General features: G+C 45.4%; 1 protein-coding gene across 3 annotated transcripts in view; it reads left to right on the forward strand.

The window, feature by feature from the left end:
* The window catches only part of SLC13A5 (solute carrier family 13 member 5), an 856,016-nt gene that overhangs the window by 572,924 nt on the left and 257,912 nt on the right, over positions 1-25,180 (forward strand). For all 3 annotated transcript variants that reach the window (XM_069615030.1, XM_069615028.1, XM_069615029.1), the window contains one exon: positions 1,309-1,474. In XM_069615030.1, the coding sequence (XP_069471131.1) occupies positions 1,309-1,474 (166 nt within the window). The remainder of the gene's footprint in view (positions 1-1,308; positions 1,475-25,180) is intronic.

The following is a 25,180-nucleotide window of genomic DNA, read 5'->3' on the forward strand; positions in this document are numbered from 1 at the left end:
CCTGTCTTTGCATATCTACTGGTTTGGGATGTCCTCGTGCCATCAATGGTCTTCGTGAGGAAGAGAGGAATGTGAAATTAACACGCACAGTAACTATGTTTTTATGATACCTAAATTGTTCACCTGAACTCTAAAAAAATGAAATGATATGTTCATTCTTACAGGAAAACAGGTGAATTATTGTTACTGGGGCAGGATGATCAGATGGCACCATTTCATCCAGACACCACTATTCCTGTCTTGGGCTTTGATTTTACAAATGCTTGGCATTGAGTTCTTAAGCCCACTTTATTCAACGGAAGTTGACTAAGACTGCATCTCATCTTTGTGATGAACTTTCATGTCTAGGTGAAACCAGCACTAAAGGCATTACATTGGTTCTGAAAAGGCTCACTTCTAGAATCCACGTTTCAATCACATAGCCTTGCTGGCCTTGGTCCAGTTTTTCTTGCCACACTTTTTCAACCCTATTAGCCCAACCATATTCCAGAGATCATAGAAAGTGAGCATGCTCCCCATCCATTCCAACAAATGCATGCGTGCTGATACAAGACTTCACTGTTTGGAATTTGCACCCAGTACTGTAGTCAGTAAGGAACCAAGATTAGCACAGGTGGGTCTTCTTGGGATCTTCCTTTACAAATCTTTCTATCTCCGATATTAATGAGTCATACGCTCAAAGGATGACTGAACATGCTGCGCTACACTCCTAGCTCAATCTGACTTTGTGTTTTAACCACCATTTCAGATAGCTTAGTCTGCTTCTTTTTCTTCCCTATGTACCCCTTCATAAAACACCTCTGTGCCTCTGTGTAGGCAGTGTGTAAGGCTTTGAGAATCCATTAAAATAAATAAAATGATATAACTTCAAGAGTTTTTAAATGAAAATCCAAGACTGGATTCTAAGAGTGTTGTTGGAGTAATGAGGTCACCCAATGCTGAGTTCTTATGTGCAGAAATGTGATTTTTTTCTCTGGTCAAGATGAAGTATGTTTGTTTGCACATATTGCAACATGGCCTCGGTACCATTCAATGCAGTGATGATAATGTTAGGGACATTTGTAAATGGGATACGCCAAGCAAGTGCATTCTTACTGAACGTTTCACTGAAAAACAGAATCTGTACTATTGTAGTGAAGGGTTCTGTCCTAGGTACATTTACCATTCAAAACATTTTGCTCCAGAGAAAAGGCATGCATGCCTGTACAGTGTTAGGGGCATTCCTTATGAATCACTTATTCTGACGTGTATTGTGCAAGAATAACCACAAACACGATTAATGAAAATTGATTGTCCCTTGAATCCTAGGTAATGGGCATGTTCCTAACAGCCCTGCAGCACCGCACAGCAGGGAAGAGACGAAGAGGATCAGTAAAGGCATGGCCTTGTGCGTGTGTTATGCAGCTAGTATTGGGGGCACCGCCACGCTGACAGGAACAGGACCAAACCTCGTGCTGAAAGGACAAATGAATTCGTAAGTAGTTCCCGTTGTTATTGGCTATCATTCCCACCGACAAGAGTCAACATCATTTGCCATGTTCTGTAGAGACTGCGGCACAGCATGGTCCATAAATAAGTTTGTATCAGTGAGATGGAGAGACAACTGGATGACATTTGCCAGATCATAGGTAATATAACAAATATGATTTTCTTTATTTCTCATTTAGGAGCGGAAGGGAATGTGACCAGGAAAAAGCCATCCTGTCCATTTTAAAAAAGTCTTGTCACTTTTTTGTGCACAAATTGGCATCAAAGGCGCAGGGTGTGTTCGCGCAGGGTGTGTTCTGTAAAGGATGGGCCCCTTGCCATGTGTCCTTAAGCGAGAATAGTTCAGAAGTACCTTGTTAGTTAGATTTATGCACGCCAATAAAAATCATTTTACTTTACATTTTTCATGAGTAAATCCTCCAGTTTAGATAGTCTTTTAATTATTTTAGTCCGGCATTTCCCATAAGATATCATTTTTCAATATATGAAACTCGGATGTGTTTAGTGCATCTTAACTCTTTTTCAAGGCTTAAATAGGTTCACACAGGATATGTTTGTCTATAGTACAACTCTGCCCACCATTGCAAATGGCCCAACGGCATCGTGTGTAGGCTTGTTAAATAGAAGATTGAAGTTTTCATCATTATCTAAACACATGGGCCTCTGTATCTATAGTACAGAGTTGTAACATTGAATGTAAAAATATTCTATTGTTAGAGCATGTGAGGCCCACTAAAAAGGTAATCCTAATCTTTTCTTCTCATTTAGTTTAGGAGTGATCTAGCCAACATAGTGTGCTTTGAATTAAATCCCCATCTATTACATGGTGAAACTACTACATGTATTATAATCATTTAGGGACATCTGTGTATTGAAAACTGGCCATGCACACAGCGATCCCTAGTCCGAGATCCGCCTTCCCCTCTCAGGCCCTTTTGGAGCAATAGTTTTATTCTCTCATTCACACTGCAGCAGTTAAAGCATCTTCATTGCAATCATGCTGGCCACGCTTGTTAAGACACCATGGGCCTCATTACGAGGTGGGCAGTAAGGGGTTAACGGTGCCGGTAAAGGCGCAGGAGCAGTTAATTCCTTACCGTCCGTTTACGAGGTCCCCTCGCGGGACCTGCTCTGGACGCCTTGTTTTACCAGCCGTCCTTAGCAGGTTTCACAAGGGGACCAGCATGCTAACAGCGCGCCCTTCATTAACGGGCCCATTGTTAGCATGCTCCCCATTCCCATTGAGCCCTATGGGCCTATGTCTCCTGCTGGACCATTGTTAGGAAAGATTTCCATTCCTTGTTTAATTTTGCCTCCAGTTGTGTGCCCCCCAACTTTTTCCATTGTTTAAACACCATAGTCTGACTTTACCAGAGGAGCACAGACTTCTGCTGCAGTCCTCTGGGCTTTTCGCTCACTTTGTTATGGGGAACTGACATGCCCTTAAAGACAGTCAGTGCTGGGAGACTTTGTTTCCCTTAGTCCTTGTCAATGTTGCAACTTTTCTGCAACATGTTGCAAGTGCACAAAGTACCTTACAGTATAGTGCACTTGGGTCTTCCTGTCATTTGTAAACGCTCTAGTTACTCTCGAATGAGTTTTTAGGAGAAGTGCAGATGTGCCATGGACAGGGCTGGTGGCAGTTATCTTTTTGTGTGTTTTTAACCCGTTTGAAGGTACGCATACATATGTAATGTTGTGCTCACACTTGGAGTTTGTACTAATCATCATATGCGTTAAAAGAATGTACTTTTTGCTAAAAGAAGAGGCCTTCTCTTTTATACGGTGGCGTTTAATGGCCATATATGAATAGCAATTGCAAACTAGAAAGAGACCTGCTGACCTGGCAAGAACTTGTTTTTAACAGAAGAATTGTGTTTGGTCACTGTATGTCGAAGCATGTTGAGCCTGCTAAAACTATCTGCAGATTACGGGTGGGGAAGGAATGAGTAAGCACAGCCTCGTGCACAGAGATACACAGAGGGGCACGAGAGAGAGCGAATAACAGATAACAGGAAACCACAATAGCAGATGTTGAACTGTTGACCTTGATGCAAAGTCATGACTGGGAGGAACCGCCTTGTGGTGGACATAATCTATGTGCAGCAATGTATGACAATGTAAAACAGATGGGTATAAAAGGACCACGATGTGCAGGGCAAAGCGCGGCACTTTGACGACTTGCTTTGCGAGACGTTTGAACTTGCTGCCCATTCGCGAATGCTTGTGCATTAATAAAGTAATGTTAACTTGGCTCTTTTCTGTCTGAGTTATTGCAGGGTCCCTCTTGTACTGGTTATGGACGGCGAGAAATCGCACCCACAATTTTGGTGTCAGAAGTGGGACGCGAAGGAGCGACAGTCCGTCACTGGGTGAGGAACGCCGCGGCGGAACCGGAGAAGGAATTGATCACGGGGCCCCAACAACTGAATCCGCACCTTTGATTGCAACCAACGCGTCATCCTTGTTTTTCCGGCTCCGTCGGCGGTGGAACAGCAGGCTGTCGCCCTTCGGGTCCGGAACACTCTGGCGGGACCCTTAAGATAAGTGGTATGGACGGATGCATGATGGAATAAGGGAATAATGATTCAGGGTTTGTGAAGAGGACGGTGGTAAGTCCGTCTATGAAGAAGTAATGTTGAAATGATGATATGATATGTTAGATACGCCAGGAGGATGTATTATTATTGTTAACCAATAGGTGCATATTTGGGAAAGGTGAGTGTTTTAGGCAATTGCGGTATACCAACAAAATGGGTCAAGCGGCTTCCAGCAAGAGTGGTATAGGCAATAGACACTATGCCCCTCTTGAAGGAACCCCTGCATTTGATATGTTGATTAAACATGGATTGAATTCAACATTGTTCTTAAAAGAATGGTCCGAATACACAAAAGATTTGATTGAGCATAAATGGCCAGACACCGGGTCCTTTGATGTGGACCGCATATCCAAAGTAGAAATAGAGTTAGTAAAAAGACGGGTTAGACCCGCACAGTTTGAGGCTATACGACTATGGAGGGTAGAAGCAATGCGCAGGCGCAATGCTCAGAATAAACAAAAAGCAAAGGAGCAGAAGAGAACGGTAAATCAAAAATTACATGATCTAGAGATAAAAGAGAAGGGTGAGAGGCTAGATCAGTTGGATAGACATATGATGATTAAGAACAGTGGGGGTATGTATCCTGCCGTGCCGGTGCCTCGATATGAAGATGTGATAGGGCTAGAAGCAGAACAAACAACGACTGAATTATTGTTTCCAGGAGCTACAGCTCCACCGGCAGACAGTGAGGGTGAAAGGGTGGAATTCCCAATGAAGTATGGGGACCCAGATAGGTTGATAGACCATAGGAGAACGACTACTGTAGAAAAGGATAGAGATGGAGACTTGCAAATCCTTATGACCGGGCTGTATGGCACACCCCTCAATGACAGCCTACGGGACCAATTGGGGTGTTTGACACCTTTGGAATTTAGGACAGTGGCCACTAAACTATATACCTTTCATGAGGGTAACTGTAAATTGAGAGGACAGAGTACTGCGGATCTGCCCTCAGCATATCAGGACGCTGTCGCGTTACTACCAGTGACTGCGTCCAGTGTTCAGTTATGGGGATGTATGTCAGACATAATAGAGGAAGTCATAAGGGGCAGTGTTGAATGGGAGAAGGAAAAGAGGGCATGGGAAAGAGAGGTGAGGGAAAGAGAGGCTAAACTCAAAGATGCAGACCAGGCGGGCCAAAACGTAGCTAATCGTATGATAGCATCCATACACTCGCAGTCCATGTCCACCCTGGTGAGTCTGATGGAGGGCCTTGGCTGGCCTATACAAGTAAACGTAATTAAATATCTTCTTATTAGGGTGGATGATATAGAAGAGGAAAAGGAGCCTAGATATGTGTCCCAGTGGAATAGGATTAGGACGGAATTGGATAAGAAACTGCTATCTAATATAAGAGTGGATGATTCAGGGGCGGAAGAATGGAGGATGGCTAAGGTGGAGAAACTATTAAAAGATTATAAAAAAATAAAAGAGAAAACTCTTAGTCACCAGTCCTCTGCTTCATCACCAGTGCAGGCCCTTGTGAGTGAACAAACAAATACAGAAAAGTCACTATTAATGCCAATGAGAGAGTGCCAACCCACCATAGAGGCAGCCACTGGTAACATGATGCGCACCTATGTGTATGTCCCTTTATCCCGAATTGAATTAATGCATATCACCAAGTCCATCCCCGACCCCCGTATAGACCCGGCAGGATTCTACAAAGAAGTGGGAAAGTTATTCAGACCAGGGTTATTTACCGTAGAGGATGTAGATAACATATTGTTAGCCATTGTCCCAGAAGAAATATGGACCCCCTTTCGTGCCAAAGACAATGAAACAATAAAATGGAAAGATGTAATGGATGCGAGCAAAAATAGAAAACTGCATGAGGAATATCCTGAACCCCTAAGGGGGCATGGCATGGCAGTCCTGAGGGCTCTAGAAAAGGTGTTACCCCCATTTGATGTGAATGTGGAGAAACTGTCCGCTGTGATACAGGGTGCAAGTGAGGAGGTAGCACAGTACTTTCTGCGTTATGAAGCAGCATTCAAAGCGCACAGTGGGCTAGAGATAGGGTCTGAAACGGGCCAACGGTACTTTGCCACAAACTTTGTAGAGGGGCTCCACGGGCCAATTCAGGAGAACATTAGGAGGGCAGAAAGTACATGGATGACTAGAAACCCCCGGGATCTCCTCGAAATGGCCAGGTATTATGAAAGAGGGGAAAGAGTAAAGGGACAACAAAAGGCACGACAAGAGAAGGATTTAAAAACCAAAGTGTTGATGCAACAGTTGCATCAAGGGCCCCAAGGCAGGTATAACTACAATAATAACGGCCCGTCACAGGGCTATAGCAGCAACATGATAGGGGGCCAAGGGACAGGAAGAGGTACAGTGCAAGGAGGTGCGCTATATGGGAGGAGTGATGGGCTACCCCAAGATGTATGTGCCTTCTGCAAGAGACCCGGACACTGGAAATCCCAGTGTCCCCAGAGTGGTGGGAGAGGAAGGGGCGTACGGCCCCCTTCACAGACAACATTTGCCCCAGGAAATAGGACTGGTGGGTACGGCAACCAAGACAATAGAATGTTTAAACCCCCTCAACCCAATGCCTTTGACGGACAAGCAAGAGGGGATGTTCCCTGGCCGGCCCCGCCTCCCCCCAATCTACTGTATCAGCCACAACAAACACCACAAGTACAAGGTGTATGCCAGGGTGAAGAATGTGGAGAAGGGGTATACTATAGCGATGATTTTCAGGATAACACAAGCGATATGTCCTGAGGATGCCGGAATGAGATAGCGGGAGTGGTGCAGGTTCCTATAGACCAAAGGGGGCCTTATGCCTCTATTAGGATCGGCCCCCACCGAAACTTGAGATGTCTGGTAGACACAGGAGCTGGAAACAGTTCCGTGAATATCAGAGCCGTCCCCGCTGTCCCATTATCGGATAAAAGCAAGGTATCAGTTGGATTTGGGGGAAATCCAATAAAGACTCCTGTAAGTGAAATAGTAGAAGCGGAACTTCATGGGGTAAAATGGGAGAATGGGTGGCTGTTGACCAATCACTGCCCAGAAAACTTGTTAGGTATTGATGCATTAAAAACGCTAGGGGCCACAATATATTGCTCCCCCCAGGGAGTGAGAATGACCATAAGCAAACCTATGAGTATGATAGGAGTAATGCAAACCCTGCCCCCGGAACTCCAAGACATCCCGAATGAACTATGGGCCACTCATGGGAATGATGTAGGAGTATTGGATGTTTCCCCAGTAGTAATCAAACTAAAGCCCGGTGCCAGGTTGCCCAGGATAAAACAATATCGCATATCACACGAGGGAGAGCAGGCACTATATCAAATAGTACAGGACATGATACGGTTAGGGGTGGTAGAGCCAACAAATGATAGCCCTTGTAACTCTCCGATCCTTCCAGTACACAAGAAAGGTGATGAAGCCGTACCCTATCGTTTTATTATTGATTTAAGAGAAATAAACAAAATAGTAGAACCCAGATATCCAGTTGTCCCTAATATTTCAAGTGTACTCACTTTAATTCCCAAAACAGCAAAATGGTTTACGGTAATTGATTTGAAAAATGCCTTCTTCAGCATTCCTATTGCCGAAGAAAGCAGGTACCTGTTTAGTTTTACTCTTCGAGATAGACAGTATCGATTTACTAGAGCCCCGTAGGGATATACAGAAAGTCCCGCCATATTCAGCCAAGCACTAAAAACACAGATGGATAACCTAGCCCTACCCGCTAACACTGCTCTGATACAATATGTTGATGATTTGCTATTATGTGCAGCCACCGAAGAGGAATGCCATTATGTGACCAGATTGGTGCTAATGCACTTAGCAGAGAATAAGCACAAGGTAGCCCTAGCCAAAATGCAGTATGTAAAACAAAAGGTCCATTATTTAGGCTTTGAGCTGTCCGAAGAGGGGCGAACCCTGTCTACTGATCGCATTGCTTTGATACAGTCCATAAAAGGTCCAGACACGGCAAAGGGTCTCCGAAGGATAATTGGTGTTTTATCCTACTGTAGGCACTGGATTCCTGAATTCTCTGTATTGATCCAGCCCATGCTAAAAGCCTTAAAAGAAGTACAAGAAAACGGCCCATTAGAATGGACACCTGAGATGGAAAAAGCCCTGACAGCTATGAAAGATGTTCTATGCCACGCACCGGCCTTAGGCACACCTGATTATACTAAGAGATTTTGCCTTTTTGTTGATGAACAGGAAGGTTGCGCTGTGTCAGTCTTGACACAGGAACAAGGGGGTAAACAGAGACCATGTGCATATTTTTCTAGCACTCTGGACTCAGTAGCTCGAGGCCTACCCCCATGCATGAGAGCAGTAGCTGCAGCAGCGACAGCCCTAAAACAAAGTGCAGGTATCATCCTAGGGAGTGAAGTAACAGTAAAAGTTCCACATACGGTAGATGTTCTTCTGAATAGAGTGCATACACAGCATTTGACTACAGCTAGACTCACACAGTATGAGATGATCCTGTTTGCCAGTAATGTAAAAATTGAACGGTGTAACACTTTGAATCCAGCGACACTGCTTCCTTTGCCCACCTCACCTGATGACATTAGGCATGATTGTGTGATTCAAATGGAAGAACACACTAAGGGTAGAGCAGACCTGCAAGACACCCCGCTGGTTGATAATGAGGGTATATTATTCTGTGATGGTTCCTGTTTCAAACTGCCAAATGGGGAGACAACAGCAGGGTATGCAGTAACTACAGGGGAACAGTTGATTGAGAGTGGGAAAGTGTGTGAGAAATCGGCGCAGGCGGCAGAATTGATTGCGCTAACTAGAGCATTAGTGTTAAGCAGCGGCATGAAAGTGACAATTTATACTGATTCAGCCTACGCGCACGGGGTGGTTTCCAGTTTTGGTAAACTCTGGGGAGAGCGTGGCTTCTTAACCTCTCAAGGTGATACTATTAAACATGCCCGATTGATTGCTGAATTATTGCAAGCCCTTACGCTGCCCAAAATGGTGGCCGTAGTGAAGTGCTCAGCGCATAAAAAAACACTGGATTATGTCACGCAGGGAAATTCTTTGGCTGACCAGATGGCTAAACTAGCTGCCACAAGGGACACTCGGTGGGAAGCCCGACAGCTCATAGTGGGGAGGGATGTGACTATGGAAGGGACGAAGGAGCGCGTAAAGGAAATCCAAGCAGATGCAACCATTGAAGAAAGACTATCTTGGCACAAGGATGATCAATATGAGGAGACGGTAGATGGGCTATGGGCACATACCAAAACGAACACCTGGGTACTACCTGACGCATACTTACCTGTGATAGTGAGCGTGGCTCATGGTCCAACCCACGTTAACGCAAGAACTATGGAAGAAGTTTTAAGTACTGTGTGGTACAACAAAAGATTGGGAATGTATTGTCGCCAATGGGCAAAACAATGTGAAATATGTGTTTTATATAATGTGGGGAAAGGTGTACCGGCCCCGGCGGGCCACAGTAAGTTACCCACCTGCCCTTTTGAGGTGGTGTATATGGACTTTATACAGCTGGAGCCTGTAAATAAACATTCCTACTGTTTGGTGATGAAATGTGGGTTCTCAGGATGGGTGGAAGCATATCCCCTGCGGGACAATAGTGCCACCTCCACAGCACAATGCATATTGAAACACTGGGTGCCCTTGTATACGGTCCCCAGATATCTATGGTCTGACAATGGGACTCATTTTACTGGTGAAGTAGTACGCAAAGTTTGCAAGGCCCTTGGTATTGATCAACGTTTCCACGCAGTTTTTCATCCTCAATCAGCTGGGATTATAGAGGGCACAAATAAGGTATTGAAGAACAAACTGGCAAAGGCTTGTGCTGAAACGGGACTGAAATGGCCGGATGCATTGCCTATTGCATTATTGAGTATGCGTACTATGCCTAAGCGTACACATGGTTTATCTCCTTTCGAAATTGTTATGGGGCGTCCACCAAGTATTGGGACCCCCATATCACCTAAGAGATTGTCTGAGCAAGCATGGCCTGCATTACAACAGTACTGTATTGGGTTAACTAATAGACTGATTTCTATTAATGCACAGGTGAACGCAGTAGCTCCATCTCCTCTGATAGGAGAAGGTCACGACGTGCAGCCCGGTGACTGGGTTGTTATAAAAGCCTTCGATCGCACCAGCGGACTGCAACCCAGATGGAGGGGCCCGTTTCAGGTTCTCCTCGCAACACAAACTGCGGTAAAAGTTGATGGCAAACCGCACTGGTACCACGTGAATCACGTCAAGAAGACGCTGCCACTATTGATTCCTCCAGAAAAGGGAACCGACAAACCGCAGGTTGCAAGTGTACTGCCAGATGCCAGTGACAGGTGTGCCCATCGCCTCCGATCCCGTGACGTGTATGTGCCAAGCAACGTGTAAGGACACTGTTTTGAACTTTGATCATTAGGGAGATGAACATTTGGACTCTCTTGTTGGTTTTAGCAGAATTGTGCCTTACTGAAGACGACGGGCTTGTAGCCTGAAGGGCCTTCGGCGTTCCCCTCCTGGGACAGGCACTACGAGACGTGGGACAGATCGGATGAAGGTTTTCAGTGAGACCTACCACTACTAGAGTAATAAGGACACTGGTGCTTTAAATAGGGGATATTGCTATATCGCTAGGTTGCAACTGATATACGCTGTATACTGAGCCATATACTGAACTATGTCTACACCCGTGTATGCTGGTTTAGTCCCTGAACGGATAAGTGTATGCTCCTCAAACACAGAAGGTAAGAGGAAAATACCAGTTTGTACCACAAGAGGCAAAATTTTGTTTTCTGTATGCACGATAGTAGTACTAATAGCATTTGCCATAATATTCTGGTATCTGGAACATCCATCTAGATATGAATTAAAGAACCTGTTGCTCGAGTCAAATGAAACAGGGAGAACAGATTGGGTCAAGAGCAGGAATCGAGATGCCTATGACCAACACGACCCGGAAGACTATGCTAAAAATGAATACGTGAAGATAATAAACACAACATATGGGGTAGTGAATAAAACTGATTGCTGGATCTGCACCCACATGCCCCGACATAGCAGTGAAGGCATCCCAGTGTACGCATCGCCAGTTACTGAGGATGCGGGGTGTACATTAATTTACATGAGAATAGTGTCAGCACAGCAATATATGATACCGAATACCGCTTGTTATGTTAGAGGAGAGAACAAAACCCTTCTAAAGGAAAAGATACGCTATAAAATCAAAACTGAGGGAATCGGGCTTGCACCTGCTATGGTACAGATAGTAAGAGAACCTCCTCCCCCTATCACCATCACACAAGAGTTTAGGCCAAAGAATATATGTTTTAAGAGGAGCGCAAGAGGTAATCAAAGAATGATCTCGGGGTGCAGTCAAATGGTGAATCTAAATAACTACACAAAGGGATTGTTACAGATTGAAGGACATGCCTACGTCTGTAACAAGAGGGCTTATTTGTGGTTAGCCAAAGATTTTGTTGGGGTATGTTACATAGCCAGAATAATGCCGGCTGTGATGGTATATGCCCCGTCTACTCTGCATAAAGAAATACACAGCAGAAATAAACGAGCAGTAAACCCAAAAATTCCTACGTATCAACCTACAGGATGGGAAACGTTTATAGATCTGATGGGGGTCCTGGTTCCTCCAGCGGGCATCTTTATGAACAGTCAAGAAATCCAAAAGCTAAGCAGGGCCCTTGAGTTCGTAATCGAAGAATCTGCAGACCTAATGGAAAACATCACTTATGAAATGAAAGCAATTCGGCTAGTGGCTCTCCAAAATAGGTATGTCTTAGACATACTCACTGCAGAAAGGGGCGGAGTCTGTTTTTTGGTGGGATCCCAATGCTGTGTTTACATACCAGAAGGGAGTACAGGAATCCTGGATGGAGTAAACAAACTGCATAAAGTGGCGGATAGCATCCACCAGGAGGAAGGGTCAGGAGATAGCTGGTGGATGAAGCTCCTGAAAGAAATTGGATGGCAACTTCTTACGCCTATACTGGTTCTAGCGGCAATAGTTGTAGGTATTTGTCTCTGCATCCAATGTTTCCCGGTATGTGTGTCGTGCTGTGTTTCCATGTGTTCTTCCAGCATAACGCGCCTAAATCCAATGGATAAAAGCCATGTACAACAGGAATTTTTTGACATGGGAGGCCTGGAGAAGATTATGGTACATACAGTATGTGATGATGTTGCTTTCCTGCCATCTGCTTATGCTAGGAAGGTTTAGATTGATGCTCAAGTGTGAGCAAAGGGTGGATTGAAGGTACGCATACATATGTAATGTTGTGCTCACACTTGGAGTTTGTACTAATCATCATATGCGTTAAAAGAATGTACTTTTTGCTAAAAGAAGAGGCCTTCTCTTTTATACGGTGGCACTGTCAGGTGGCCTGGCTCAAAAATGGTCATGCCACGAGGTTCTTTGTCTTGTCCTTTGGCCATCTTGCCCCTTCCCCAGGTCGAGCCAACCCGGGTCAGTCTTTATTTGGGCATGCATTTTCCCGTGAAGCGCCAAGCTTTCGCAAGCTTCTGCATGCCTTGAGTGTGCACCCCCAGGATGTGGGCTGGACTGTCTAGTTCCAATACACATCCTGGGTGCCAGAGAGTCTGGTGTGCTATGAATGCCTGGGACCACCATGGTCCATGATTGTTCCCGTGTATGGTATGCCTGTATGCAAGCAGATCTCCCATTGGGTCCTCTTCTTTTTGGCGCGAAGGAGCTTTTGAATAAGAGAAGGCTCCAAACACCCATACCATGTCGATCTCTGGAATTCTCACTGAATGAAACATAGGATCAAAGTATCCTGAAACTAAGAAGCCGAGTCGAGGAACTGCTGGTGACCCGCTGGAAGGTTTGGCACCCTGAGCCCGCTGTCGTCCCGTTGGACCCCTCTGCATCCGATCATTCTAGAAGGTCTGCGAAGATTCTTCGACCCATTAGAATAGTGGGACCAACTATTCTCGGCACCTTCATCAAAACCTGCAAGTAAGCCTTTTTCGGAAGTGTCGCTGGGCTAACTAATGGGCTGACCAGCTTGCGCAGGACCTTTGCCCTGTTACCGTCGCCGCAGGAGGTGCTTGGAACTTGGTACATCGCAAGCTCTGTCTTCATTGTACTCTCACACCGAATTTCATACACTTGGCGTTACCAAGTCTGGAGTAAAGTGAGCGTGCCCGAACCAGAGTATACGCGGTTACCGTGTTGCCCAGTTGGGTGTCGAACTTTGCAAGTTCATTGCAGCTGTGGTCCTCTGTGCCCTGAAGCCTGCTACAGCAGAACTGGCCTGATCCATCCACCAGGAACGGAGAAATTGCCACTGTCCCGTTTGGGAATCAATGCTGTATCTTCGTTGTTGAAAGCCACAGACCCGCGAGATTGCCGCATTTGAATCTAACCTGCAACCGAAATGGAATCGACTGCCGAAGTTTGTGAAGTCGGTGAGTAATTGCAACCCTTACTGGTGGCCCTTAGTGCATCCAATTCATTTTTACACATGAGTGGCCCCTGAGGGCCCCTCTCCTTTCCACTGCTAGTGCAAACTAGCAAACTATTCCTGAACTCTGGAACCTGCTCTGCCCTGTTGGGCAGACCCTCAACGAATAGTGGGAACTTATTATGCATCACCTCACCCACCTTCCTGAGCTGCTACAGACTCATGAAGAGACCCCGTTTTGCTCATCTGTATTACCGCGTGCGCCAGCATTGCAAGTACATTTGAGCAATAGGCTCCACTCTTCTTAGGGATTGGACTGCCTTTCAGTCAGGATTGTGTTTGATGCGGAAGGGACTAAAGACTATTTGCACTGCCTGTTTCCTTCCCCTTTTAGGATGTGGACCCATTTCGTGCCTTAATCATTGGTCTTGTATATGTGTATATTGATAGGATGGTGTTGGCTTAGAAGTACTACTGTGATTTTATTTGTGTGTTGAATCTCAAAGGCCTTGCAATAAATGTATTTGTATTTTTCATATATCTATAACTGATTGGGAGTGAATTGTAAGTGTCCTTTACTCTGTGTGCTCATTGAGGTCTTTCAGTCACCCTCACCCCTCCTGAGACCTCTCTTGACCGCCGCCAATGCTACCTTGATTGGTCTGGCTTGCCCAGAAGGTTACTCTGTTCCAAGAAACTAGACTGGCCTTCTGAACCTCTGCCCACCAGGTCAGAGTTCAGAAATCTGTCTTAACAACCATGTAGTGAGTCTCTTGTGTCTGCCCTGTCTCTGGCCTATGTTTGCCCCTCTCTGCTTCTCCTATTTGGCAGGCTCCTAGCAGGGACTCCAGTGGGGGGATTCTTCTTCCAGCCATATTGTCCTTGCACTTGCTCGCCATCTAGGGGGTCCTCACAAGTGCTTCTTCAGGCTTTGCCTGCATTCAGCTACCCGGGCCACATCTCATGCACCTCACGCATGTCTGTCCCCAGGGAGATATTCGCGCAGGTTAATTCACCACAACCCACTTGCTCACACAGGTCACTCTTCTTGGGCAGGTATGATATCAGTCAGCTCTAGTTGGTACTAAGTGCTTCTGCTTGTTGTTGCATCAAAGATGGCATCAGTAATTTCCCAACTTTCCTTGCTCCTTTAAATCTCACTGTTTGCCTGGCATACACACCAAGGTGTATGCTACGTTGGACTTACTCCTGTACCTTTTGATTAACCCCATTGCTATTAGGGATGCATTGATACTTTGTTTTTATGGAATCTTTCAGGTGTGCCCTACCTATTGCCCACTGCTCGGTACTGTTCTGAACACGATTGACCTTTAGGGATGGTGTATATGTAGACATACTCTGCTGGCTTCACAAGTGCTCATGAATCTTATTCACAACATACTCCCCATTAATGTTCATCCCAAACTGTACCTTGCCTTGTGCTTCTCGCACACACTTCATTACAGTGTCGCCTCACATGTCAAACATCCATGCTCGCAATATAGCTGAAGGTGCAGCCTGCCTAGAGCCTGGCATGCTTGAAAGTCTCAGCCTAGCCAAGCAACTAAAAGCAGATGCTGAATGCTCTTAAACAAACAGATACTGTATTATCTCTTAGCCAAATACTGAGAAGTGATCAGATTGTGCAACTTTTTATTATATTCACATGCAAATTTTGAATCTGTCCAAATGAGTACATATGGCACATCATGATAAACACTTCAATGCTGGGGTAGATGTGTGAAAAGACAAATGGGAACCAAGCCAGTAAGCATTATGTACTTTCTGACTCAAGCATCCAGCACTTTTATCACAGGTATATTAGTCAAATATCACATTCTGGGATCATTGTTGTGTTCTCAAAAGGCTCTTTGGTTTTCTGCAAAGCAGCCATCCCCCTAGTTAATGGTCTTAACTCCCTTCCCATTTGTTATAGTCCTGTTTTTTGAAGCGCTACAGACTGCCATCTTGTAATGATAACGTTGCATCAGAACATATTAATATGGATATTTTAGCTTTTCATAATTTTCTCTGATTAGTAAGACAAGTGTCACATTTGTTATTACTACAATAATTAGCCGGTCAAGTGGCACAGGGAGTAGAGCGCTCGCTTTGACATCCGTCACAAAGGTTCGAATCCCGGCACGGCCAAACTCAGCCTTTCATCCTTCCGAGGTCGATAAATGAGCACCACACACCATGGGTAATAATTAGCAGCGCTCAGATACCTGAGGGCTCGTAGCGCTATATAAATGCGAAATTATTATTATTTTACAATATATAATGGAAGCAATCATTAGAAATTAGCATTTTAACCTGTATTAAAGAACCCATTTTCAATGCTAGTGCAATTAATAATGTACTTTTTTAGAACTTTTTTTTGCTGAGAATGCACACTATTATGTCTCTGAAAATGCCCGTAAGTCATGGAAAGTGTTATGCTCAGAGTAAAACCAATGATATCCTCTTTCTTTTGAGAACCAACGTATTAGTAGACGAGAAACATTGCATACGCAGATGGTACCACTGCTGTATCTAGCCGGGGCAGCCATGTTGGCAAGGGGGTTGTGTGTGTATCCTACCTCGTTCGCCCCCCGAAAGACCACTTCGATTAGACCTCCTGGTCTCCAAGGTCAGATGCTAATAAGCTACCAAATCCACCATGTTGTTTTTAAACACCTACAGCTTGATAGCTATTTAGCTACAAGTAATTACCCCTCTTACTGTTCCCACTCTAGGGGTTCACCACAGTAATGGTTCAGAAGAAGGCGCGCTAAACCAGTAGCTGCCGAAATGTCCAAAAGGAAGGGTCAACACCATCATTGGGTTTCTCCCCCTCCCCCGCACCCCACACTAACAACTAGTGATGTCATCTAAAGTACCACCTCCACCTCATCCAGGAATTACTAACTTAAGAGTACAAATATAGAGAAACCAACAGATATGCTGACCATAGTCAAATACATGGTCACATGGACCAACCTATAATGTTTGGGCTATCACCACACATTGATATGGTCTGTGAATGTGTATGAACTAACAATATGAACTTTCTGTATGCCTCAGTAGATCAAATCACTGCTTTATGTATTATATACACGCGGATAATATCCATATCTTCGAATATCTTCATACTATGATGTATATGATGGATGGATGATAGGAGCAAAATATTCTTTCGCTACCCTCATGAATGTATCTCTCTGTCACTATGTATTGAAACTTGCTGAAATAAGTAACTTTTTTATATATTGAAAATAATGAAATAACAAATAAAAGAGACTGTGGAGGAGGTGAGCAAATAAATAACCCCCTTCCCTGCTGTCTGATTTTTACAAAAGATAAAGAGATTATTCATTTGCTGATGCTTAGATTTGGGAACGTATGAACATTTACTGTGAATCCCTCTCTTTGAAAAGTGGTGCAGAAACTATGCACAAAGAACTAAATGGGTCGGACACCTTTTCTGTTGCAAAATAATTTTCGGTATTTTCAGTGCACATGTATTACTGTGCATGCTTATTGAGGAACACACTAAAACACACAAAAACCAAAGTAGAAGCAGGACAGTGGCAGTAAAAACTGAAAAAGAAAAACCAAAGTAAGTGTGAAGTCATCTCCTTCGAATTTATAAATGCAAAACAAAAGTAATTAAATGAAAGAAAAAAGCATTCCCCTAGAAAGAGGACACAGCATAAAGAGCACAGTGGAAAATACAAAGATCCAAAAATGCCACTAGCCTTAAAATGGAATTTGCTGGTATTTAACTTTACAGTTAAGTATTGTTCTTTCTTTCTATCCTCTGAATTGAAGAATTGTGTTTTACAGAACTGACATTTTAAACCGAGTTTGAGTAGATATTTGAGGGACTGGTGTGTAAAGATCAATTGTTAACAGAAGCAATGGTCTGAGAATGGGAACAATCTCTAGAAACAAAGGCAATTTTTTCTATGCAGGGTGTAAGCAAGGACGAGTGATCAGTAGATAACCAGACTATGCTAAATTGACTGTGTGCACTTGTTTCAACATTCTCATTGGAAACTGATATTGCTTGACAATTAAGCATTCCTTTCATTGTGCCTGACGAGGTTTAAGTGGAATTCTTTATGATACGCTAGTCAAAGCAGCTTTCTTCCCACCCACTCACTTGGTTTTGGCACCACTGTGACTATTTGAAGGGGCAATTTAGTTTAGCACCCCATTTCCACACAGTCACTGACTGTGATATGATATTTGGCTACATCATTCCTTGTTCTAGAACTACAATTACTTTTTTGGCGGGGAGAACAAATTGGCGGTCATTCCATTACCACCACTTTTCCTGGACCGCCAGATTGTAATTTTTTGCTGATTTTTCACCAGTGGAATTACAGCGCAGTAAATCCACTGATGTTTCGAGGAAAAGTGGCAGATTCACTTCCAGCTTTTTGCTGGAGGTAAATCCTCCACTTGACCTCCTAAAATCAATATATTCCCTGCACAGTGAATCCTACACAAATCCCCATGGAATCCTATGGACTCAAAAATGGGGAATTACCACCACTTGTAATCCTCTGGTAACTGCACAGGGCCAAGTGGCGGTAACGGTAATTGAGTTTGGTGGACATTTGGTTGTTTTACCACCGCATTACTGCTAAACATGTAATGAGGCCATATGTGTTTCAGGTGATTTTTCAATTGTTTTACTGATTTTAAGCCTAGCCATGCTGCTCGAGGGTTGGTTCGGACTTCGAAGGAGAACCTTCGTCCTGTTTGTCCTTGCAGTGCAGGTGTAACTGCTATACTTTTTCATAAGTTATAGAGACCATCATGCCCAACTCTTGCTGCACAGGTCACCATTGTACGACTATATTAGGGCTCACATAATCATTAATGTCCAGGAACTGCTGCAATGCAGGGGTCACCATTATACTCATGTAGAAGAGCACCATGGCACCTCATATCCTAATTCTGCTGCAGTGCATGGATCTCCATTGGACTAATATAAATTGACTTGGTGGCCAACATCCGTCCACAACCACAGCATTCTCTTTTACAACACCTTCAACTAAAATTAGGTCTCTTTCTCAGCCCTCTTGCTGGCCTTTATCACTGTTCCCTCCTTTTTTCAAGCAAACTACTGCCACACCCAACCTAAAAAGCATTACAAAACTCCCTAAAAAGGCAATTACCCACCAACTCAGTCATCTTTCAAGGACAACACCATACTGTATATCAACAAAGCTGCCGGCTCCCACTCTCTATATGGAACAGGATTTGTGAGCACTTCTGTTGTGAGTGACATGCACGTACTAGCTGATCATGGTGAAGTTATTTTCTTGTGCTCCATATTCTCCTCTACCACCTTTTATTTATGCATCATTGACTCTGCATTCTCACAGATCACTTTTCCCCCTTCATTTTCTGCATCCACTAGGCTGTTTGCCTTTTCCCTGCCTTTTCAACCTCTTCTATTTCCCTAACCTTGAGTATTCACCATTTTGCTCTCAATTTCCTAGGTTGAGGATACCCAGATCCTTATTAGACTTGCCAAAGACTTTGACTCTGTCTCACTCAGTTTTCCCCACTGCATGCTTTTCATCCATGATTAGGTAAGGGATTGTAGCCTAAAGCTCAACAGCGACAAAACAGATATCTTCACCTCCCACAGCACCAGATATTGGTCCCTATCCATTTAGCCTCCCTTTCTAGGCCCCTCCACTAGCCCCTGTCCTTCAGTAAAAAGTTGAGGCATGAAGATCAACACTGACCTCTCATTCACTCCCAGATACTAGTCATTTCAGCTCCATTTTATTTCACCTCTACACCCTCAAGAAAATCCTCTGTTATTACATGTGCTCTCACAAAGTGGTTATGGTCAAAAACGTTAACTTATGAAAACCAGATTATTGTAACAGTCTCCCTTGCCAATTCCTCCTTTATCATCTGCCATATCCATAGAGGACAGGACACTTGAGCCTGGCTCGTATTTTGCTACAACTAACATGACCATATCACGCCAGCCCCCTTCACCTTCCACTGGAATCTAGTCACCAAATTAATCAATTTCAAATCACTGTTTGTGGCACACAGTGCTTTCAGAATTGTTGGGCCACCTTCCATCACTTCCAATCCTTAGAGTTAATATCCAAAGAGAAGCTTATGGCTTTTATCAGACAATCTTGTCTCTTCCCCATTTCTACCGGTTACGTTCTGGTAAGTGTGCTTTCTCTGTTATCAATTCCCATTCCTGGATTTGCTCTTCACCTAAAGAACTGCCTTTTCAATCACTGTCTCACTGTGATGCCCCCTCCACCCATTTTGGTTACAATACCAAAAGCCCACTGTGATGGCGAATGCCACTCCTTACAGGTCATCACCATGATAATGTAGTGGACTCCTATAGAGAATTCTCACAATACTCCTACAGCGCAGTGATCACCACTATATGATTGTAGTAGAGTCCTATCAAATTCCTTCAACATTGCCGAAAAGTAGTCTAGTAGACTCGTACTATCCATGTCCCTCTCACTGCCCACCTTTCCTCAATTAATTCAAATTACACTACACCTGTCAGTGAAACAACTACTGCCGTGGCCTAGAGATTGCTACTTAAATAGCTCTTCTCTCTCTGAACCAACACATACACCTTGTACACCAAAACACCATTATTCAGATCACTCCGCACACAACCGTAGTCATTCAAGCTTGCCGGGCAGAATTCATTAGCAAGCAATGAGTAGGATTACAACATCTGTGGTTCGCCTCTTGTGACACAGACCCCATGTGCCTTAACTGAACAACCTGGGAATCTTACTAGCAAACGGAAGGGTGTCTCAGAGTTGCACTTATTAAACAACAAGTTTTCCATCTTGCCTCGCTATCTATTCCCCACTTATTCAAACACCTCGATTTCTCTTACAGGACCTATTGCCAAGAAGTAGCCTAAATGACACAAATTCGGTATATAAAACCTGATTACATTACCCCACATGCCACTGGCTTCCTTGGGAAACACTTGGGGGCCGATTCATGGAACAAATGTGTGCTGAAAATCTTGGCACAAGCTTGAAAAAGGAAGCGCATGCGCACGCGTGCGATTCATGGAAGGGGCTGCACGTGTTTTCCCCGGGATGTGCGCCAAATCTGTGCGTGGCGCACACAGGCGCACACGTCATTGCAACATCCTGAACACCGTGCGCGATGCGCACAGGGAAACCGCACAACGTCAGCCACACATCAAAAAGGGGGCGGGACACGGGGTGTAACACATGGAATGGGGAACAACGCGTGAAAAATAAGGCATAACTGGGGAAGTACTGCAGGGAAATACACGGAACGACCACACACACGCGAACAACACGTATTCATGGAATCGAATACGGGAAACCCGTGCACGCTAAAAGACATGCACAGGCGTCAACGCGTCCGCCACACAAAGGCAGGCGGAAGCGTCCCTCGTGCAGTATAAAAGTGCGCGCAAACAACAAACACGTATATACAGCTACGATGAATGCCCCATTTGTCGCAGCACTGATCGTGGGACACCGCAGGAGGAGGAGAATAGCCAGGGCCCGCATTTTTTTCCCCCGGACTAGCCTTTTTGGGATGCCTGATGACCAGGTCTATGGCAGGTATAGGTGTCCACCTCGTATCATCCTAGACCTGGTCAGGGAGTGGGAAGATGACCTTACATCCCCCACCCTGTGCTCCCAAGCATTGAGCCCCTTGGAGAAGGTGCTCAATGTCCTGCATTTTTTGGCCACTGGGTAATTTCAGCGGACAACTGCCATAGTGGGTGGGGTCTCACAGGCCACGCAGTCACGCTGCCTACACCAGATGTTGGCAATCATGACTGCGCCCCCGTCAGTCCGCAGGCACATATACATGCCCAGAACACCTGCAGAAAGGCAGGCCATGGTCCAGGACTTTTACAGGGTGGCACACTTCCCCAAAGTGCTCGGTGCCAAAAGTTTCACCCATGTGGCCCTACGTCCACCTAGGGCCACTGAGCACATCTATCGAAACCGCAAGCACTGGCATTCCATCAACGTGCATGTCGTATGCGATGCCAAGGCAATTATCACCTCTGTCTATGCAAACTACCCTGGCTCTACCCATGACAGTTTCATATACAGAATGCCCGCCCTGAGCCGGGCCCTGGAAGCTGGGAAACATGGCGATACATGGCTCCTAGGTGAGTACAAATGCCTGGGCACATGCATGCATGTAACACACAGACAAATACACAAATCCAAATAATCACAACCATTATTCACCTCCCCAGGGGACAGTGCTACCCTCTGAGCAACCACATGATGACGCCAATCCGGAACCCCACCACACCACCCCAGGTAAGATACAGTGCTGCCCATATTGCAACCAGGGGCATAGTGGAGCGTACATTCGGAGTGCTCAAGTCACGCTTCTGCTCCCTTGACCGCTCTGGCGGCCAGCTACTATATGCACCCCCAGTAGTGTGCAGGATCATTGTGGCAGCATGTGTCCTGCACAATGTTGCAACATGGCAGGGTGTACCGGTGGACATAGTGGTGCCCCCACATCCCCAACCACAGGCACATGCGCTGCCCATGGGAGGGGAAAGGGCACATGGCGAGGCAGCCCGGACCCAGCTTGTGGCCACATTTTTCACCTAAACCCCCACCCCTGCGGAGTGCACACAGGCCTGGCACATACCAGGTGACAATCGATGATGACAAAGAGACAGTCAACTGTCACAACCTTACCACCCTGAGAATGTTGCCCTGGAAGTGCTACATTGTGTGCATCCCTAGCTACTTAAACATAACCAATCCTGTGTGACCAAAAGTAACACATGCAAGGTGTGTATCACACACCCCCACAAAACAGGCCATGACAATCCCTGGTATGTCACCCAAACCCTCCCAACCCACATTACCCTTGTCTGCCACACCATGACATGGCATGCAATAGCAAAAGCCCAACACATGACCAAGAAGATACGAAGTGACATGTGATAAATGGAAAGTGTCCCGAGACAATGACGCCTGACATGGAATCAGATGATATGACTGACCAACAACCTCCCACACATACCAAGTCATACACAAATGCTTTCCACCAGTCGTAGCATGAACATAACACTGAATGCCTGTTCACATGCACATTGGGCAAGGCAAAATCGCTACTCCTGAACCTGTGTGCTGTGTGTGGCTCCTGCAACACACTGCTCAGCACACAGCACAGTGAGCAGCCATTGTGTTGGGGATACACATTGAGCATCACATGAAAAGGACAAACAAAATAAATAACCAATTGACGCATGCACAGGATCCCCAAATGGCAATAGATTATGCGCTGCAGGGACACAGCGTGCCCGAGAAGGCAATCTGTGTGCACCTGTGGACATGGAAGGGTGGTTGTACGTGTGGTGGAGCATTGTGCAACTGTGTGTGTCAGTAGGGACGTGCACTCAATATATGCCTGTGAAATCAAGTGACCCACAGTGTCCTGTACACATCACATGTGAACATTGCCCATGTGTACACCCCAGCATGTCAAACCACACCAATCCCCTGACACCTGAAAAGTAAAGACAACAAAGGAACAGGTATTGACCAGCAGAACACATCATGTACATAGTACCCCACAATTACAATGTCAAAATGCCCAAACACTGTTGCCCAAGCCAACTGTCCAACAACAAAAGGCCCTCCCTCATTTACAGATCACCATGACCTTCTGAACAACTGTGTCTGGGGTATGTAGCCTTCTTCATTCAAGTCTACTTGGCTACAGGATCACCCTACCCCTTGGTCTCCATGTTCCACCTTGCGTGTAAATAGGGTCCAGCCCCCTCAGAGGCCACCTTGACTGGTAAAAATACCAAATCGCAGAGAACTCCAAGGAGCCAAACCCCCAAACCAGGGAAAAGCCTGTAGGCACCAAAAAACCCTGGAAGGGTCTCCAGTAGATGACTTGAAGTAGCAGAAAATGTCCAAGCACATGTCCATGCAGAATGATAGAACAACCAAGGTAGCACAGTTCAACAATGGTCCAACAGGATGCGTACCATTTTCTGTACATAACACACAATGAGGATGCAACAACTGATGGGTGGTGCCACAGCTCCGGTCTCCAGGAGCAGGAGTGGCACGAACCAACCACCCCCTCCTTGGTCTAGGCGCCTGCAAGGTCAAACTTACACAGGAGGGTCAGGGATCTGTTGTTTGGACAGGCATTGGTATTCAGGATAACCGGAAAGACGGGCAGGAGAGGGGTGTTGGATTGGCAAGGGAAAGTAGGCAAAATACAAAATACAACTATTGACAATAACACATACTCAATCAGAGAAACCATGTTCATCATGCACATTGTACCAAATGAGTCAAATGCAAGACAAAGAGAGACTTATCTCTGGGGTGAGTGCTGGCCTCCTGCCTGCGCACTCTCAGGTCCGGTAACAGGAGCAGTTCAATGCTCATTAGAGAGCATGAGTTACTAATCTGTGTGTGTTTACAACACAAACACACAACACCATTCATGCCCCAAAGTAAGTGTCTTCTCCACAAAGAAACACTCTTGTCTGCTGCTATGTACGTATTCGTTAGCTTGCCCCTGTGATGGTTCACACACTGTCAATGCAGAAAGGCAGGCACATGTGGGCGCGCGGGAAATGGAAGACCAATGCGTCAAGTTTCACACATGATACAATAGTCCCTGGGTGAGCTGCTAGACGCGTATAGCGAGGTGCAACTTCAGTACAAATCGTGTTCTGGCAGCCGCAGATTTCAATAGGTAGTGCACGTGGCAATTTGCACATGCAAATGATATGCACTGCACACGAGTATGTGCCTCGCTGGGTGTCCCTGTGTACTGTATCAGTTTCTGGCTAGGAACGCTACTGTGCTAATAACTCAGCTTCAATGGAGCAGGGGGACTCGAGGATATGTTCAACGGCCCCTGCCTGGGCCCCTGACAACTTGTAAAGCTACATGGCATTTGGCCCTCAACACATCTTAGCTGTACTGTGCGCTTCTACAACAATGCCTGGCCAAGTTCCCCAGCATTGGTGCTACTTAGCATGCATGTGCAAGTGGCCTGGTGGAAGGTTGGCTGCGGTGTGGTCCCTTGTGCTGCTCACCTTGCTTGGAGCTCCTGGAAACACATCTGCTTCTGTCGGACGTCTGAGCACAAGCCCTGTGCTTCTGCTTGCGCACACATGCACACGTCTGCGCCACCGAAAGTGGCCAGGTTTCAGTAGTACTTGGCCCTGTGTCTGCTGGCAAAGGTAGTCTGGAGGCTCATTTTCCTGCAGAAAGGGCATACAAGAAATTAATAAGGCTGAAAATGTCCCTGTGTGTGTGTCTTCATGCTGGTTGTCACTGGGCCAGGTTAGAGACCTACATCTGAACTCCTCCCACCACCATTGTGACTTTGACAGGCAAAGAAAGAACATACATCACAAACCACATCAATTAATGGAGATATCAATCATGTATTCACCCAAATTGATTACAGACATGGTGTGGATAAAACCCACTCAATCCCCACTAGGGGTGTTAACACAAGTAGTACAGCAGCAGACAGGCCACAGATATGACGAAAGTCCAAAGCCCTTGTGTAAATGGTTGTTACACCGAACCATCTTTGCGAGCCCATGGATAAGGGAAGCAGGAGTGCCCTATGTGAGTCAGGACCCCAAGCTGC

This window comes from Ambystoma mexicanum, chromosome 9, assembly GCF_040938575.1.
Source record: "Ambystoma mexicanum isolate Mex_15411 chromosome 9, UKY_AmexF1_1, whole genome shotgun sequence".
NCBI classification, from domain to species: Eukaryota; Metazoa; Chordata; class Amphibia; order Caudata; family Ambystomatidae; genus Ambystoma; species Ambystoma mexicanum.